Source organism: Apaloderma vittatum, unplaced genomic scaffold, assembly GCF_000703405.1.
Source record: "Apaloderma vittatum isolate BGI_N311 unplaced genomic scaffold, ASM70340v1 scaffold2411, whole genome shotgun sequence".
In the NCBI taxonomy this organism is placed as follows: Eukaryota; Metazoa; Chordata; class Aves; order Trogoniformes; family Trogonidae; genus Apaloderma; species Apaloderma vittatum.
Window position 1 is genome coordinate 35256 of NW_009700608.1, and position 18844 is coordinate 54099.

An 18844-nucleotide genomic window follows, 5' to 3' on the forward strand; every position below is an offset into this window, starting at 1 on the left:
CAGTGTCAAAGTACCAAAATTATTACCTAAAAGTAATTACTTGTCACCTTTGAGACCTTTACTGGAAACTCACAAGTTTTTTGACAGAAACAATCAAAAATATGAGTCTTTAGGCTGATTCATATTACAAAACTGTTCTAACTCTTTTTAGAAATAATGTTTTGCTAATCAAAAATACCAAATTATCTGTCATAATTTCTGTGTAAATAGTAGTTCTTTCAGAGGTTTCAGAGTAATTGAGTAAGCTATATTTTGGGAGTAGGAGTTGCATGCAAAGGTTCATCACGACACAGTCCTGTGCTGCTTTTGCAGTGTCTGACTAATAAGGATTCTGTGACTCCTATGATCTTTGATAATACAATACAAGAATCTAACTTCTGTGGGACTCTTGTTCTAGTCTTGCTTCACCATGGTTGCCAAAATAAAATGTACCTGTGGCAAAATAGCATGAAACATCTGGTGTTTTAGCCAAGTCTTGAGATTTTCAGTGAACCTCTAAAACTGATTTGGATGCTCAGCAGGTGCCTAGCATAATTGGGGATGACTATCTTGAAATGAAAATGACCTTTTGTCTTAAGAAAACCAAAATTCAAAGAGAACAAGCAATAAGTCTAAAATCTGTGCTTTACGCTTCTAAATTTTCTTTGGCGGCTTAGAATACTGTAAAACTTGCTTATAGCATTATCTTTTGTGGATTCAATTTGTAATGGTGAATTCCCTAATTTAGCAGTGTGGATGGCGACGTGACTAACATGTTAAACCAAATGGCTGCTTGGGGCTGTACAACTCATATCTTAGAGCAAAATTGAGGCTCCTAAACTGCCTCTAGAAATCTCAATCAGTCTTCTTTATGGCTTTCTTCCAGCGTATCCTATTGTACCAGAGAGACAAAGTGCAGCATGGAACTGAGGCCAAATATCTCAAGATGTTTTTCCATTTAAAAAATGAAAATAAAAATCATGCAGTTCAGAGTGTTAATGTTCCTCAATTAGGTATCAGCGTAGAGTCACGTTATATTTGCAATTCTCTTCTCTCTGTATCAGTCAAACATTGCCATCTAAGCTATATTGTATTATTGTGAAGGCTGGAATTACTGTTCTTGTATTCCTGTATTCACTTTAGCCTTACATCTCCTTCCAGTCAACTAAAATTGCTATTGGCAAACATAATGACTTCTCTAACTAAAACTCAGATAATTCTCTGCCATTCATCCTTGGTCTCTATCCTCTTACATAAAATCCTGATTTCTTGAAAACACTTATCTTTCACTTTATCTTTTTTCTGTTTTTCTTTCTACCTTGCTACCAATTTTTACAGAGTTTCTTTTGCCTGTTTCTACTCCTTCCTTTTCTTCCTTTTTCTGTGAAGACTATATGGGGCTCTGTCTGTCTCTTTTCCTGTACCTTCTTTGATAAAAGGTAGAATATTTCTACAAACAGAAGTTTGGCTGTCGTCTTTAAATGAGCAGTTCACAGATTTATATCCGACCTAAGTGTCCCTTCTGTCAAAACTGACATTTGTGTTAATTCTATACCATTCTGTGAATACCCAATTGTTGATCTTGAAGTGATATGTCTGTCTTTCCTGATATGTTTGACACTGAGGATGGTATCCCAAACTGTTAGTTTTTCACTCCATAACAGCCCTGGAATATATTCATCTCTATCCATGTGTCCACTCAAATATAATGTATTAAGTATCAATTTGCGGGTTTTGATGTGCTGCAGTGTATTTTGGGGGGCTTAAGAGTTGCAGCTTTAGCCTATCTTTCTTCACTAAGATTGCCATAGAAAAACCTGTTATCAAAGTGTTTAGATACTAGATACCATCCTTCTGTTTACATCTCATTCTGTTAATTTCAGTTGCAGTATGTATGAGCTTCTTGCTTTAATCTACCCCAACCCATTGATTATTTGTGATTTGCTGCTTTGAGATATCTGTTCTTGCTTACATTCAGCCTGCTATACCATTCTTCATTGTTTGTTATCTTCAGACTAGCTCTTTTGACTGTCTGCTTTATATTGTTTCTCTATGGCTGAAGCAGTATCTGCAGAACTCATTATCCTCCTTTTAGACCTTTCTCAGTACCTTTAAATCAACCTCTCTCCAAAAGTTAACAGGCCTCCACCTCAGCACAAAGTACTGTTACAATGACTAATTTCAGTTCCTTTCTCTGTGAATCCATATATTTAATGTCTTAGATTGTAATGTCTCTAGGTAGAAATAAATTTTGTTCTCTATTTACTGTGCAGCACATAGCACAATGAATTCATTGTCCATGACCATAGATCTCAAGTGCTGTACTAGTATTTATCATTATTATTTCATACAACTATCTTGAAATATGTACAGGTTGCTTGTAAAATTTACAGTTCTAAATTTTGTTGTGCATAATGCACTCATTTTAACAACTGACTCTGAAGAGATAATGTACTTTTTTTTTTCGAATAAGACAATAGGGACATGGTGTTTCTCAATGTCGATGATTCTTCTGAGTTTCTTATGCAGTATGCGTGATGATGGCAATAGTTTCATAAAACTGAGCCTTTTTTGCCATGCTGCCTCTCATAGGGTGGTTGGATGGTTAGCCTACAGTCCAAATGCACAATCACTCATGAGACAGAACTTGTTTGTAAAAGTCTCCTTTCCCGTGATATTTGAGAGGGGAAGAACCCCATGGTAGTGATTACTTTGGTTATATGCTGAGTCCCATCAAGATATATGTGTTGAATAAAGCAAATCTAGGAAAATCTAGACAGTCAAAGGAAAAAGACTTCTCTAAGTTAAAGGAAGAGAGAGGAAACAATAAAATTACTAGGCCCGCTCCTTCCTTAAGAGGAGCTGATCTCACCTTTGGCAGAATTACCTGGAGGAGTGCAGACTGATAATCTTTAGACCTAGAGCACAAACATCATGTGTATGTGTCTAGTATCTAAAAATATGGAGAGTGGATAAAGTGAACAGGTAGCTATGAACTGGAATTGGTGTTTTAGAATAAAATAAATTTGTGGGTATTTCCATTGTGCCAAAACAAATTACTGGCAACAGTGAAAGACAAAGAAATATTTCTGTCTTTCAGTCTTCATTAAGTACTGGGAGAGGTGCAGAAAGATCACCTAACTATAAAAGCATTTGTTAGGAGGCAAAGCTGTTGCTCTTATTCCTTGAGGAGGAAGTCTGGGGAACTAGCATGTTTCTTTTTTTTCATTCCTTCCAGCAGAAGCAGATAAGAGTAATTAATAATAAGACACTCAATCTTCCTTTGAGAGACAATTTAGAATTTTGAGTTTATATATTGTTTGTGAAGTGTCTTTTAGTGAATGGTTTCAGAAAGGTCTATGGAACATCTATTGAATTATGTCTCTTATTGTCAGTTGTCCTTATCACTCCTCTCTGCTTTATAAAAATATGAGGAAACTTTAATTGGGCAGGAGAGAGGTATTTTCTCTGAGAAGGGTTCATCTAACCTTATGTCTGCTGCTTTGAATCATACTTCTATTTATCTGAAATGGGTAGATACCCTGTTGTTTGACTACCTGTGTTGTTGATTTCAGTGGGGTTATTGAAGTCTTGCTTGTCAGTGAGAGAGGAATAGGACTGTTACAATCACCTGCTTTGTTTAGGTTAGAACAACTTAAGACCACAAAAATGTGGCATAATAAAATTATTGTCTGCACAAGAAAGGATTAATTAGACTTTCAAGTTGTAGGTAAAACTCATCTTGAACTAATGGGGCTTGGGTGAAACCTAGAACTTTAGGAATTGAGAAGGAAGGAACAGAAGCTATTAGACTATGAGCATGCGATATATGAAAGAGTAACAGAGCTTTCTTTGTAAACTTAGGATTGTTTTGGCCTTTTGATACATTGTTTTAGAAATCCTGCTGCATTGTTAACACATTTACCCTGAAACAGCTGCAAGGAGTTTCAGTAGTTTGACATGTTTTTTTTTCTTAATGTAACTGGAGACAATCTTTCCTATATGAGGCACTATTTCCCTCGAGTTGGGAACATAACTGTAGTTTTAGTTTTAAAAGGAATTTGTGGCTTCAGAACTCTAACAAATCTTGGCATGCTTGAAGTTCATTGTAATTTTACTGTGTATAGAAATCCTTCCAAGTAAAAAGCTCCACAAAGCAAAAAATCCCAGTCTGCCTTTCTCATGTGACTTGTTCATGCCTATATAAAATGACTTAATATCTAGCTTCGTGCACTTCTGTTATTTTTCATTGCTTAGTCTTCTAAATGCTGTTACTTGAGAGAATTGTTTTGCCTATTTGTGATTCCAGTACAAATAAACCGTGACTTGGAAAACTATCAACAGGAAGTTATCAAGAGTTTTCTGTATATCCACAATAATTGTGAGCAGAAAATTCATAGTAATAGAGAAAAAACAATCTTCCTCAGGTAGTAGTCTCATCTATTGTAGCAGAAAATATTTATTTCTAAGTGGAATATAATTATGAACACTATACTGACTAGTAGTTTCAATCTGTAAGGAGTATGTTGGTTTGGTGATAATACTTATGATTTATTGTTTAGTTACTCTTCTCTTTGCAATTCCCTTCCCTTTTGCAACTTTGTCTCTCAACTTACCTTTACTTTTTTTTTTTCTAGAAGGACAATGGAGAAAAGACATTTTCTCTTTTTATCTATTTTTCTCTTCAAAATAGTACTCTAATTGTTTGGCTAGAAAATAAAAAGCATGTGTTTGTTGTTACTGATGTAGGTTTTCAAATTCTATTATGCCATTCCAGTGTATAAAACCCAAATTTCAACATTCTTGGTGACCAAATATTGGCAGTACTGTCTGTATGCAGATGCTGGGAGGAGATCTGGAATAGATTATCAACTAACTTTTAGAAATAAACAGAGCATGCACCATTAATATTTCATACAAAAGTGAAGGGTTTATATTTGCATCTTCAACAGCTGAAGAACTTCTACCACCTTGCCTTCTATATCTAGAGAATGTCCTGCTCTTTCTGTTCTTTAGGACTACTAATTGATCCACACATGCTGAAACACTCTTAAATTGTATTGTATTTTCTTCCAGCTGAACAGTGATAACAGCAAGCCCTTTCTTTTAAAATGCAGCAATATTTCTTTCTTTGTGCAGAGATAACAGCAACATCCTCCTTGCTTGTGAAGAGGAGGGGAGATAGTAAGTCTGAGTTCATTGCACGCCATTTGTGTGCAACTACTTTATTACCAAATTAGCAAATTGAGACCAGCATCTTTTTGGTCTCCCAGAACTGTGGGTCATTAGGGTGGTGCTCTCAAAGTAGTGGATTTCAGGGAATTTAATTTAAAAGAACTCTGATTTCTAAGAGCCGTTTCAAGCTGTTGACAGGCTTTGCTATGTGTGCTTCAATCACGTTTTAAGTTGATCTTTCTTCATTAAAAATATTCCAGTGAAGAATGTTTCTTTAAAGACATTCAGCCCTAGACTTGTGCTCTTTTGTTTGTGCTTCAGGCTATTAAAATTTACCTATTGCTACCTCACTCAATGTAATACAGTTGTTTTTACTAGGAAATATATGTTCCGAGACTAGCTGGGAAGTTCAACTGCTTCAACTAACCTAGTCTTGCACTCTTGATTCATACATACCCTCTAGATTAGTACTTGCATCAGCTGAAACTAATATTTTGTGGACCTTTGCATACTGTTTGCAAATGACTAATTGGTATGTGATGCAATGCAAAGTGAAGTTTTGAGGCATATTTTAAGCTTCAGTGAAGCTGAAACAAAGATGGATGTTTACTGCAAGTTTTTCTGTATTTGGAGTTGACTGCTGTCCTTTGATTCCACGTATTATGATTTGATTCCACGTTAGTGAGGTGTTGGATGGGAGTGGTAAAAAGCAGTCCTGATGTCCCCAAAAAATAACTGGATTTATTGTTGGCTATATAATGGTAACTATGCTTCTTTGTCAAGTTTGATGGGTTTTGTGCTGTTTAATATAGCTTCATCAACTCAGCACATTTTTTACCTTGTTTGCCTCTTGCAATATGAATTTGATGGAACTCTGTGCAAGTTATTGTTGTGTAATTTGTGATGTGCTACTTGCTGAACAATAAGAAATGAGGGAATTTTAAAGGATTAAGATGAAGTGCTTAAGAAATACAACAAATACAGAAAAATGTTTTTCATCATTATTACAGTAACCTTAAGCTTAAAGAATATATAAGCCCCTTACTGTACAATTACAATATTCAGAATATAAGATGTTGATTAAGTTTAAACTAAATTCGAGTTGCATTTTTAAGTGTTTCAAATTCTTATGTTTATTCTGTATTCTTAAAAATGCTTTCTGAAAAGTGTATGAAGTTAATGACATACACTTAATGATTTGTTGAACTAAGGCATAAACTTGAAGCACACAAAACCCTGTATATGTCTTTGTACAAATTCTTACCTTTTGGTAGATGTTTTAGTTACAGAATAGTAAAAAAGATTAGAACTCTGGAGAGTCAGACTGGGTACTTCTCCCTATTAAATCTGCCTTTCTTTCCCAGACTGTTATCTAGCCCAGCGAAATTGCATTTTGGAAGTGATGGACAAGTGGAAAAATCAGGTCTTTGTACTCTTGAAGTGAATACCAAGTTTAAAGTAAAACTATTCATGTACAGAGCTATTAAGTCAGAAGAACTAAGTTTCAGTAAATGGATATTTTTTTCCAAAAAGACTAGATGTGTTCACCTGACCAACTGCTGTATCACAAAGAGATACTTAGGTTGCGTCTCAGTGATGAAAAGCTGCTGGTTTATATGAGTAAAAACAGTATCTGATGAATGTGGCATAAATTATGACTGAATTTTGTGAATGAAAGCCTCTATGAAAGGAGGTTTCTGAGAACATAATATTTTCTTTCTGTCTAAAGCTGGGATTTTGAGTCAGGAGAAAAATATATCTGTAAGGGTCAAATTTGAACTGTAAGATTTAAACATGCTTGTGTTAAGAAGAAAAGTGGAATTGCATAATGTAAACTTTTTAATCAGAAAAGCGGCTGTAAATCTGTTATCTGATAAATGATTCCCATTATTTATATATATAGCAACTTTTCTTCTGTGACAATGTTTATTTTTCTTTTTGCTGATATTTGTGCTATGTTTAGCTCAAATTTATATGAATTCACCTGTGCTGTTGTAGTAGAATTATTAGCTGAAATCCTAATATATCACAGTTTTATGTTCTATGTTCTGTTTTGTGTTATTTCAACGTGTTTTATATAATCCAATAGACTTTCACATGGAAGTGAGGGCATAATTTGCTTGCAGAGTCTATAGCACTTATGATAAATTGACCAGAAAGCACAAAGCTTTTACCTGAAATTCTAAGCTGATGTGAAGCTGTAACTTAAGTATAAACTGAGGAAGTTGGACCTGAAACCCTTGATTCCATTAAATATGGATATATTGAATATATCAAAAATATCTATTTATTTTCTTTTAGTTGAGCCAAATATTCGGTTTACTTGTGCTTCCAAGTCTAATAGGTGGAGATGAACATGCTGAACCAGATACAGTAATGTTCTTCAATACTGTAGATTTCTAGCAACTTAAGTGGTGTGGGTATATTTTGACAAATATGGAGTTAGACATTGACTTTCAACAGGGAAATGGCTTTATTTTGTAAGCAAATGGCAAATTTGAAATTTGCCAAAGATCTGTAATAGTATTTTATATTTCAGTTTTAATTACAAGTATACTGAAGTTTAGTTTATATTATCTGGCATTCCTTTTTACTTTTATTATTTTGCCTTACTCTGTGTCTAAACTGGTTAAGTGGTGAGACTCATCCTGTAATTGGCATTTATAAACTGACCTCTCAGAGATGATGACCTTTACAAGTTTTGTTAATTGACTGTAGCAGCTATGACAGCTAATCAAAATGGAGACTGAATTCTGTTCAAAGAGGGAGGTAACTTTGACAGAAAATGTTACATTCAGGATTTAAAAGTTAATGCAAGTTAATGTGTAACTTTCTAGAAGAGATAAAAAAAAGATTAAAAAAAATTACTAAATTAGTATTCTCGAAAGCCTTTACACTTTGGAAATGAATACTTCATAAATATTTTTTTATGTGAGAATACTAATTTTTCAGGTATTCTATGTGTCCTAAAAGCTTTCAAGAAAGAGGAAGGGGACACTAATTTTACTAGTCTTACAGTAGTAAGTAGTCTTTTACTATTGTTAAAAAATAAAGCTAATTCCAGATTGCTATTTTCAGGTGAAACAATCTTTGATCAAATCTCAGTTTGCATGTACATACAAGAATGAAGTGAGTGAAATAATGGGTCAGCATTTCCTCAGCAGTGGCCAGGTTCCAACCTGCATAGATCCTGCACACAAGCAACATTTAAAAGCTGGATATCTCGCAGGTAAGCTGTAGTAGGATTGACTGAGCAAACGTGATAACTAATATTTGAAATGTTATCAAATAAGCTTTAGTAAATCTGAAGTATAAATGTTTTCAAGAAAAAAACAGACATGTCTCATTGCTCTGTGTATGCTATGATCAGTTAAATGTCTTTACATTAGAGTTATAATGCTAATGCTTTGAAAATATAAATCTGTATGAAAAGTATGTATTGATACTTTCTTGAGGTAAAAAAATGGGTGCATATTACATATGTAATGTTTTTTCTTATTTTACTACAGTAAGCTAAGCGAAATGTGTACTTTTGCCATTAGAAAATTTGGTTTACTCCACTATATACTGTATCATATATACAATTTCCAGGACCTTGAAGCAATATTTCCAATATCTTAAAGTTCTAAATCTACTTCCATAAGTTAGTTTCCATCACATGTTTTTGAGCAATGTCATTCTAAATTGTCAGCACACCTAGGAACCCAGCAAATGTAACTGCAATGACCTGCATAGTTTTGTTTTACTGATAAAGCACTAGCTTTGATTTAAAAAAAAAAATCACATGGCAGCCCTTTGATAGAAAAAAGATGAATAATCCCAGGTAACTTTTCATTTCTTCACATATGTTTTTGATACTCTTGCATGACAGAAGGTATGAATTCATGTCTTGATGTACCAGTGCCTGGAACTATTTCTGAAAATGTTCACCAGACTAGAAGTTGTACAGAAATGGGAAAGCTGAGTTGTCAGCCAAGAAACAAGAACTCCAGGAATGAACAGATGGATTTGAATAATGACAAAGTAATCTGTGATAAGGGAAGTGAACCATCTTTGATAAAAATTGCTAAGAGACCAAAGACTTCAAACAACTCTCAGGAGGAATTGGACAGCAAAATCGGTGGAAAAAGAATGCGCAGCGCAACTGCAAGAAAGATTAAGTTGATTGCTGGTCAGGCAAAATTAACTCACTTTTTTCGACTGTAAGTTTTTGTTTTGAAATATGTGCTACATTGCCTGGTTCAGAAGCTGTAAAATTTTGCAAGAAAAGGGTGAAATGAATGAATTGCTTCCTTTCATACTCAAATAAGTGGAACTTGTGTGTAATAATAGACAAATACTTATGAGTCTAGATTATGCAGAAGTTTTATTTTTTTAATAACAATACATCATAAGTAATTGCAGCTATGTTCCTTTTTCATAGTGAATTGCGTTTTCCTCTACAATGCAGTTGGAAAGTTTTTTTGGATGCGTATGTATAGCCACACTAACTTCAAGTTACATTCAACATTTTATTATGGATTTAATCTTCAAAGAAGGGGGTGTAGATCAGTAGTTTTCAGACTTGCCAACAAGGTCTGTAGACTCTTCCCAGCATACATCTGAGCACTAGGAGAAAAAAAAAACAACAAACAACCAAAAACCTGGATGTTTAAATCATCAAAGAACTAGAATTCTTTATGGCCTCTGGAAGTATTGATTTAACAAGTGCTTCTCCTCTGGGAACCACAATAGACATAGAGATTCTAAAAGAACTTTAATCAAATTGCTATGTAGATATTGTTTTATACTTTACCGGAATGAAATAATTTTTGTGTAAAAATGAAAATAGACTTACTGTCAAAATCTCTTCTTCCTATAGGGAATTTAGCTAAATTTTCTTCGTCAGGAGTCTCTCTTTCCTGTATTGATTCAATATTTTGAATTTCAGTGTCAGCTGGAAAAACCATGTCTCCCTTCAGTGCAAAATAAGGTAGTTGTTTTCTACGCAGGTTGATTGCCATAACATGATTTAAAAAATCACGTCTGGAACCTGTGTCCTGTTTTAAGACAAAACAAGAGTAGCAATTTCAAAAGTCAGTTGTATTCACTTTTTATACATGACTTTGTATGCTTTAGATTAGCAGTGCAAATATTTTATATTTCAAGATGATATTTTAAAAGTAATGACTTGCATTACATCTTTGGCTGAAATGGTTTTATGGTAAAGAATATGACAAAATAATGAGTCTTATATTAGGTGAAGGTAAAAACCTCTTGCTGCACAAGTTTTTGATCCATATAGCTCTGTAAAAAATGAATTTCATTTATTCAACACATTTAAAATCTTGGAATTAGATTCTTACAGTTGAAAATTTACTCTTGACTATAGTATGCTAAACTGATGTTTTGGCATTTTCGCTGGATTATTGCTTTAAATTATACTTTTTTTCTAAAGGGCTATAAAGAGAATTTTCACTTCACAATTAAGCCAAAATATAAAACTGAAAGCTCACCAAAAACTTCATGTTTCTGTCATCTTCTCCATCCAAAACGCTGCTGTCTTCAGTCATAAAATGCTTCAGCAAAGGTATAGCTCCTCTGTTTGCAGTTCTATCTCCATTTTGAAGAGTTTTTCCTAGATTTAATGTGGTTAGCAACATATCTTCATCTTCTATCTTTTGCAGAGATTTTGAAACTGAGAGTAGAAAACCTTGAGAAAAGAGAGAGAGAGAGAGAATTAACATGTATGAAGAGATACACATTCTTAGTTACTTGATGGTTGCATAGAAGTTAAGCAGTTTTCAAATTTTAAGAAAGCTTTTCTAGTTGTAGATTGATATGTTCATCTGTGCCCACTTTATATATTTTACTGATTGAATGGAAACTACTTCAATGGCTGAGGAGTTCACTCTTGTGAAATGACTCATATTAAGGAGTAACCTTTCCTATAATCCTTCTAATCCCATCTGTTGTTTAGAACCACTTAAACATTTCTTTAGTCTTTGCTAGTACCTAACACTCATGTGATGTGAAGGAGAGAGTTAAGATATTGAGCATGGGTAATTTGTTTCCTTTTATGTTTTTAGAGCAGCACAGATTAGTTCCTTTTGATGGATCAGTACAACGAAGTTCACAAAAGTGATGTCCGTGTTGTTTATAAAGCTTTAGCTCTAGTTAAGGCAATTTAAGAAAAGGAATTAATCTACATAAGTAAGAAGGACCGTATTGTAAAGGTGCGATCTCGTAGTTTTTGATCAAAACTGATTCACTAAGGAGTTGAAGAGCTTGAAATTTAACAATAGCTTAGTCTACTACTGTGTTAGAGCTGAAGTTATCAATTTGTATTTTGCTGTGCATTAGGTCAGGTTACATTATTCAGAGCTTATGTCTAGAAGCCTGTATTAAGACCTAAGTGATTATATGTCTGCATTTTCTTTCTGAAAATGGACCTTTCCCAGGTACAAATAACATAGATACGCTTGCTGAGAATGTAGAAAGAAAAGTAAACTTCAGATTTGCATAATTTTTTTTTTAACCTTTATCTGGAAATCAAATGAGGCAAGCTCAAATTCAGCTAATCACTTAATGTCAATGATACAAACCACGTATTCAGTAGCTGTATGTCTCTTAGCTGGTATTCATCTCCTAAGCCTATGTTTGTTCTTTAGATCAGTGCAGTGAACCAAAAAGCCTACTAGCCAAGGCAAGCCACTAGGAAATTGTTCAAGAAATTGACTGAGCAGAAATAGCACCAGTTCCCCTGTGTTTTCCTCCCTCTCTATTTTGTGTTTCCTGCTTTTTCTCTACTGTCATACATTAGGAACAAAATGTAAACTTTTCTTCACAACACCAATTTCTTACAGTGGTTGTGTTGTTTGTTGTTGTTTTAACTGGTGTTCTGATGGTCTCTGCTAGTACCTATCACTGATGTGATGTGAAGGAGTGAGATGTTTAATAGTCTAGACAAGCCTATAAAACATCAATGGCAGTCACAAACAGCAAGTATATATTTTGTCTTTCTACCTGTTACAAGAAATTCAAGGAGGAAATACGAGTACTGCTGAGAGGCATTGCATGGTCTTAGGGAGATATGTAAATAATAACAATTTCTGCTGAAAACAGGCAATGTTACTACACTAATCCACAGACTGAGGATGTTTCGTAGGAGAACTGACTGGTGTTGTTGGAACTGTAGTATTTTAAATGTCTATTCACTGCTAAACTTCCTGAAAAAGCAGACTGTCTTGCCAAAATAACTTCTTAGTAAAAAGTTTCATAGGAAAATGTCCTGCTGGACTAAACATATTTTTACTAAGAGACATTTTGAGTATGCCCGCTTTTCCTCAAATGAGGGAAGTGCATTTAATTCTTTCTGGGCAGAGCATCTCTGACAAATAGAATTTTTGCTTCTCATTTGTTTCATTTCCATGCTGTAGAGCTTGCACTTGCCTCTAGGCCATTAAAGTGGTTTCTTTGATTTTAATTGGCTGGCTACAGAGGAGACAGATTTGAAAGTAATTTGTATATCATTTTATACTTCTCATCCAACCTCCCTTTGCTAATTTCTATTCTTCCCTCACATTCAGTATTTTTAAGTTTTGTTCAATTACTAAACCAAAAGCCATGTATGCTCTGTAATGACGCTTTTAATTTAGCTCAGCCTAGGCAGAACAGGAGGAGTGCTTTGGAACTGCCGTTGACAGCAAACCTTTCTCTTTGTATGTTGGTATAGAATTGAGTGTTGGGGAACAAGCTATCCACCTAGTAATTGTGTATGTGACAAGAGGTTCCACTTATCTGAAGCTACAGTACCCTCAGGTATGCAGCATATGCCACACATGGCTTACTTTCAAATGCTTCTCTTTAATTTAATGCAAAGCATAGTTAAAATAAGAACAATGGACCTAAATCAATTAGAAAGTCCATGTACAGTGTCTATTTAGTCATCTGTGGTGTCTATAAGCTGATGTCTCTGGAAGAATATAATAAGATCAGGACAAACTTCTGGCAGTCCCCCCAGTATCTGCTAGTGCTTGTTGAACTGGCTGTTAATTTTTAAGGATTGCTAAAGATCTTTAGGTGGTCCTAGTGATAGTAGAACCTCTTCTGTTAAGAAATCAATAGCATGTGTGTATATATATATATAAAATCAGTGACTCTTCTGCCTATCCAAAGCAGTAGGTAACATTTGTACACCTGTAGATTTGCAATGTACTGTGTACATCAGATCATAATGCCTTTGGGAATCTAACACTGATATCTGCTTCTTTTTTTTTTCCCTTTTGATCTTGAAACTATCAATTTTATTAAAAATGTAAAATGTTTTATTATACCAGCTCCTATGTTTTATCATAGTTTATCAAATTGGCTTTATATTTTTATAGTAAATAACCTAATGCTGCTTACAGAGCAATAAAAATTATTTTGAGAAACTCATTTTGCTTCTACATTGTATCTCGTTACAATGAAATATGAACTTAACATCTGAAATCTGATGTATATGCGAATAAATAAAATCTAGGTGATAATGTACCTGGAGTTTCTCATACTCATTTTGAATTTTAGGAATCGGTTCTGAATCAAAATTGTAATATTTTTATTTGGTCTTGTAGCTACTGTAGTTGCCATGTATGAGTGTTTGAGCCTAATGCATGCTATTGGGTGAACAATAAAGAAAATAAGTGTATCTTATGCAAAAGCAAATATGTTTTTTAATATTGTCAGAAATTAAAACCTTTGGAATGCAAGAGAGAGTATTTAAGCAAGCTAAAGAAATAATTTTACTGAATTTTAACTTATTTTGGTTTTAGTTTGGATCTTTTTATTTTATGTAAACAATTTTATTTCAGTATTTCTAAGAGAAGTCCCTAGTGCACAAAATTATTCTGGATAAGCCACAGTCAATTTTTCTGAAACCAGCCAACAGGAGGAACTTCCTTAAAAGAATAATAAAGAGACTAAGAAAGACCAGGCGCCTTTTCTTTTCGGGCATGAGAGTATTTTAGACAAGAAAAAATACAGGAAAAAGCAGGAGGTCTAACTGTAATTTGGAACTTTGAGTATGTGATATCTGGGAGAGGTCTTAAACCTGTCTATCTGGTGCAATTCTGCTAGAATTGCTGCGATTTCTACTCTTCACCGTTACTGTTTATGCAGTGTTGATAGTGCTGAGGTGAGTCATTTGTTTTGCATAACTAACACTGAGGCAGGCCAATATCTTTAGAAGTATTGCCCCTTGAGGGTGCTCAACCAATGCTACTGAAACCATTAGTGGATCACACACTCTAAAGGGTAGTGAATACTGTTGCTGATATGCAGTGACTGGAAAACTGTTCATGGTTTGCATTTGTGAGGAGCAGCAGATCTTCTATTTGTGACTTTATACAAAAGTTTGGGTAAGGTAAAGGAATATTGTTACGCATTTTGTCACAGGTCTTATCCATAAATTCTACTGAAGTTGTATTTGGGTTCCACACATATGGAACAGGTTCTTTTAGTGAGTTGAATCCTCAGAGTCTGTTTGCATGATGAGATACTGCTCACATGGGGCTATAGGATGAATGGATCCAGCTCTACCACAATTCCTTTTTGCAGGCCAGGCACACAGTAATTCGTCACTTTGTAAAATTCCAAACTGACTGTTTGTTATCTGATTTGTTTTATCAGTAATGTTGTGGGGGTTTAGTTCTTTTCTACATTTCATTCTCTTTTTAAAAGAATTGCATTTTTATAAGTTGTTTCTGCTAATGTTTTGTTCTTATGACTGAGTGTAAGCCTGAAGTTCTAATAATCTTGTTTCCTGTGAAGAAATAATTTTGCTGTCCACAAAGCACTTCTACACTACCTTGGATGTGAGGTACATTCTTGAGATATGCTATTTTGTAAGTAGTTCTTGAGGTCAGAGGTGTTTGCAAAAAGCTGTGATGCTGAAAGAGAAGACAGAAATGCTCTAGTACACTTTTCATGTGGTAAGCTGAGTCACATATGTAAGGCTTGGGTCTAGTTTTGTCCTTCTGAGTCCTAGCACAAGGAACTGGTTGTCTTTCCATTCTGTTATTGTGAAGTGAAATTCAAAACCTATAAAGGACCTACAAAGGACCCAGCTGGTATACTCTCTTTTAATTGCCATACCAGTCCTTGATACTGACTGTTCTATCGTTTACTCCTACCCTTCATGTGGTATTAGCATTGTGGTGTACAAAACCTTAACAGTATTTGATTCCTTAATTAGAGCAGTAGATCAGTATTGCAATGCTTGTGATTGTTATCCAAGATCTAGGAGTGACATTATGATTTAGTGACTGTTGTGTCCTTGAAACACTTTTTCTTGATTATTATCTATGCCAGCAAACCCAGCCAAATTGAACCTGCTTCTGTTTTATCAATTACAGCTGGGTCTTTTCATCCCAAGCACGTGAACTTTGTATATGATTGAAACATCTGTCTCACAGACTCTGAGGAAGAGAAGTTGCAGGCTGTTAATCACACAGTTTCCACACTGTATTATCTTTGTTTGCGGATGAGACTATGCTACCATTGATACTAAAAAGTACAGCCAGATACTTATAAAAGTTTTCAAGAGTTACTGCACAGAATGGCAGTCACACTGGATATTTCAATGGAAGCTGTCCAGGAGAAATCACATAAGTTTCTGGACATATTATGCACCTCTATGCCAGCATGCCTTGTAATTCCCTTTAATGAGGGCCTGTTGGAGTCAGCCAAATTACTCTGACAGATGTCTACTTCTTTAGTGTTGACAGTCTAGATGGGTGGATGGGATTGTTATCCAGTGCCTTCAGCAACTTTGAACAAGCCTATAAGCTCTGCAGCCAGGGTTGTCAACTGTGGCAGCAGTCTACTGGACAGATGAGAGCCAAAGTCTACAAAATTCAATGCCACAAGATAAAGAATTTCACAAAGCTTTAGTTAATTGGAAGCAAAACCAAGCTTCTTTAACTTATATCTTTCTGGTTGTGAAATAATGCTATTTTGATCATAGATGTCCTTTGCATAATATAGCATGGTTGTCAGTGCTGTGTCAATAATTATTTGCGATGATATACAGTCATGAAAGGTTTCCCTTAGCAGATTTATATTTTGAGACGCAGTTAATTTCCCAGAAAAAAAAAAATTGAAGTGATTAGCCTAGTATGTCCCTGTGTTTAGCGCTTGATTAGCACACCTCATATTTTGAACATTAAAGGTCATTTTGCCCAGAGGCAAGAACCATCACCTGTCTCTTTGACAAATATAATGAATTTTGTTAAACATTATGACATCAGCTTGGTCATTCATTTGGATGCCAAGTTTTGGATAAAAGTACTGTTTGCTCTGTATCACCATTTTTGGGGGTGTTGTCTGCCATTTATCATATCCACATTGATTTGCATTCGAAGAATAGTTACTGACAGTTTGTCTCATTTTCTGAGATGTTATCAGCATGCATCCCATAACATATCCTGTTTTCTTTTTTGCCAGCCCTGCCTGCTATGGACATTGAGTTGTAAATGACTTCTAAGGGAGCCAGGGTTTTCTGCCCTTTATGCTCTACATTTGGGTATAAGACAGCTTGAGTACACATGATATTTATATACAAGATGTCTTTTTTTTTTTAAATGGAAGTGGTAGATTACAGTTTCAGCTGGATGACTCATTGCTACTTTGCATGGATAGTGATTCTTTTCGCAGTCACAGTTATTTGCCAGTGTTGTTCTACTTAGGATCTGAACTCAGCAATAGATTTTGTTCCTCACCATCTACTGAACCCTTGTTTACCGTATCACACTTCAAATTAGCCTTGAAGGCATATAAAGAAATATTTTAAAAATCCCCAGCGCTGTCTTAATTAGTATTATGTAGGGATGGTACATTTTTGAAATCTCATCTATATTTTTAACAAATCTTTTTCTTGACCAGAAGGGAAGACAGCTGTTGCATTTACCTGAGCCTAATTCAAAATTTTTGAAAATTTGAACTACTAATAATTTCACAGATTTTATGCTTAAAAATTGCTATTTAGGGAAATTTAAGCCATTGCCTATTTTCCTGAACTGCTAAGGTTGGATTCAGTTTAACTTATTTACAATTGCTAAGATATTGCTAATAGGCAATCCTGATCAAGAACTCATTTCCATTACCTTGGTTCAGAGATGCATTGTATTGCAATCATTGTTTTTTAAATAAACATACTAAGTAATTCCTGGCAAGGAACAATCAGGTTTTAAGATCAGAATTTATTGTATCATCTATAAATTCCTGCCTGCTGGAAGGGCAACACAGCAGGTCACAAGCAGTACAGGAGACACCTGGAGTGCACTGAGGATGACTTCTTGGCACAGGCTGACTGAAGAGCTAATGAAGAGAAACAGTCCAATGGACCTGGTACCAATAATTAGGAACTGGATCTGAAGTTTGGCTGCAGTGACCATGAGATGGTGGAGTTGAGGATCATGAGAGAAAAAGGTGAATAGGATCACAACTCTGAATTTCAGAAAAACAAGTTTTGCTCTGTTTAGGGTTCTGCCAGGGACAAACCCATGGGATGAAGTCCTGGAGAGAAGAGAGATCCAGGACTGCTGGATGACCTCCCCTAAAATCAAATCTTGTCAATCTGAAAGTCGAAGGTGGCAGGAGACCGACGTGGATCAACAAGAAGCTTCTGAGAAAAAATGTAATCATAAATGATGTGGAAGCAGAGACCTGGGAGACTACGGAGAGACGCTATCTGAGTGTGTGGGGACTAGCTTAGAAAAAACAAAGACCACACAGAGTTTTGTGCAGGGTGTGAAGGGCAAAAATGAGTTCTACAGCATTATCAACAGAAAAAGGAAGATTTTGGAAAATGTGAGTATGTTAATGAATGGGTCAGGGGACTGAGCACCAAAGGACACATAAAGGCTGGGGTACTCGATGCTAGTCTTGCCTCAGTCTGTACTCATAGGATTTGCCTTCAGGAATCCTACATCCCTGAGTGTGGAGGGAGCATGTGGAGTAATAAGGACTTTCCTTCTGTAGAGGAAGATCATGTATGTGGCCATTTCAGCAAATAGGATGTATACAAGGGAGGTGTCCCTGCTTTGAGCAACAGGTTGGACTAGAAGACCACATAATGTCCATTCTAACCTCAACCATTTTGTGATTTATAACTCTGAACTCATTTTTACATCTCAGTGAAATCTTATGTTTTCTAAATTTTAAGTTTCCTAAACATAAGTATACTATTAGCTTAACTTTCTTTTAATTTCTATCTCCTGCTTCAGCAGGTGTATATTTAGCCTGCATTGTTTTCCTAATTTATTAGTTCATCTATCAAAGAATCTGGAATATTCAGCAAAAATGCCTTTTTCAGGATGTAAAAGTGAGTGGAAACAAGTTTAATAGCAACATGATCTGTAAGTGATAATAGTGAACTGTTTTTCTTTCTGATCTTTCGTAATGAAGATTATTCTTGTTCATTTAATTAATGAATAAATGTCTGAGTTTAGCATAAGTATTTTTAACATGAAGCATTGAGCTTGTTCTTTCTGTCTTGCAAGTCAAAATTATCTATCTTGCAATATCGCTGGTTTTTGTGAGAATGATTTTAATCGTAATTTTTCTCGGCTTATCTATTTGTGACTTTCAATTTAAAATGTAATTACATTAATGTATTTTACATGAATATGTTTAATAAAGCCATGAATAGTCAAGAAAATGTAATACAAGA

General features: G+C 34.9%; 2 protein-coding genes across 2 annotated transcripts in view; one reads left to right on the top strand and one right to left on the bottom strand.

Annotated features, from left to right (window-relative positions):
* PARPBP (PARP1 binding protein) overlaps window positions 1-9360 on the top strand; it is a 43420-nt gene extending 34060 nt beyond the window's left edge. The window contains exons 9-10 of the mRNA XM_009878788.1: window positions 8233-8383; window positions 9026-9360. Coding sequence (XP_009877090.1) covers window positions 8233-8383; window positions 9026-9360 — 486 coding nt within the window. The remainder of the gene's footprint in view (window positions 1-8232; window positions 8384-9025) is intronic.
* Window positions 9361-9712: 352 nt separating this feature from the next.
* On the bottom strand, window positions 9713-10898 carry PMCH (pro-melanin-concentrating hormone). The gene is made up of 3 exons (XM_009878789.1): window positions 10650-10898; window positions 9992-10193; window positions 9713-9762 (listed from the first exon to the last, which is right to left on the bottom strand). The coding sequence occupies exons 1-3, from the start codon at window positions 10896-10898 to the stop codon at window positions 9713-9715; spliced, it is 501 nt and encodes a 166-aa protein (XP_009877091.1).
* Window positions 10899-18844: the final 7946 nt, after the last annotated feature.

Excerpts from the sequence above, each read along its gene's own strand:
- PMCH (XM_009878789.1), bottom strand. The coding sequence starts at position 10,898 with ATGTGTATCTCTTCATACATGTTAATTCTCTCTCTCTCTCTCTTTTCT. Across the intron at positions 10,194-10,649 it reads ACAGAAACATGAAGTTTTTG|GACACAGGTTCCAGACGTGA; the intron begins GTGAGCTTTCAG and ends GTCTTAAAACAG. Across the intron at positions 9,763-9,991 it reads AGGAAGAAGAGATTTTGACA|TGCTCAGATGTATGCTGGGA; the intron begins GTAAGTCTATTT and ends TTTTTCTCCTAG.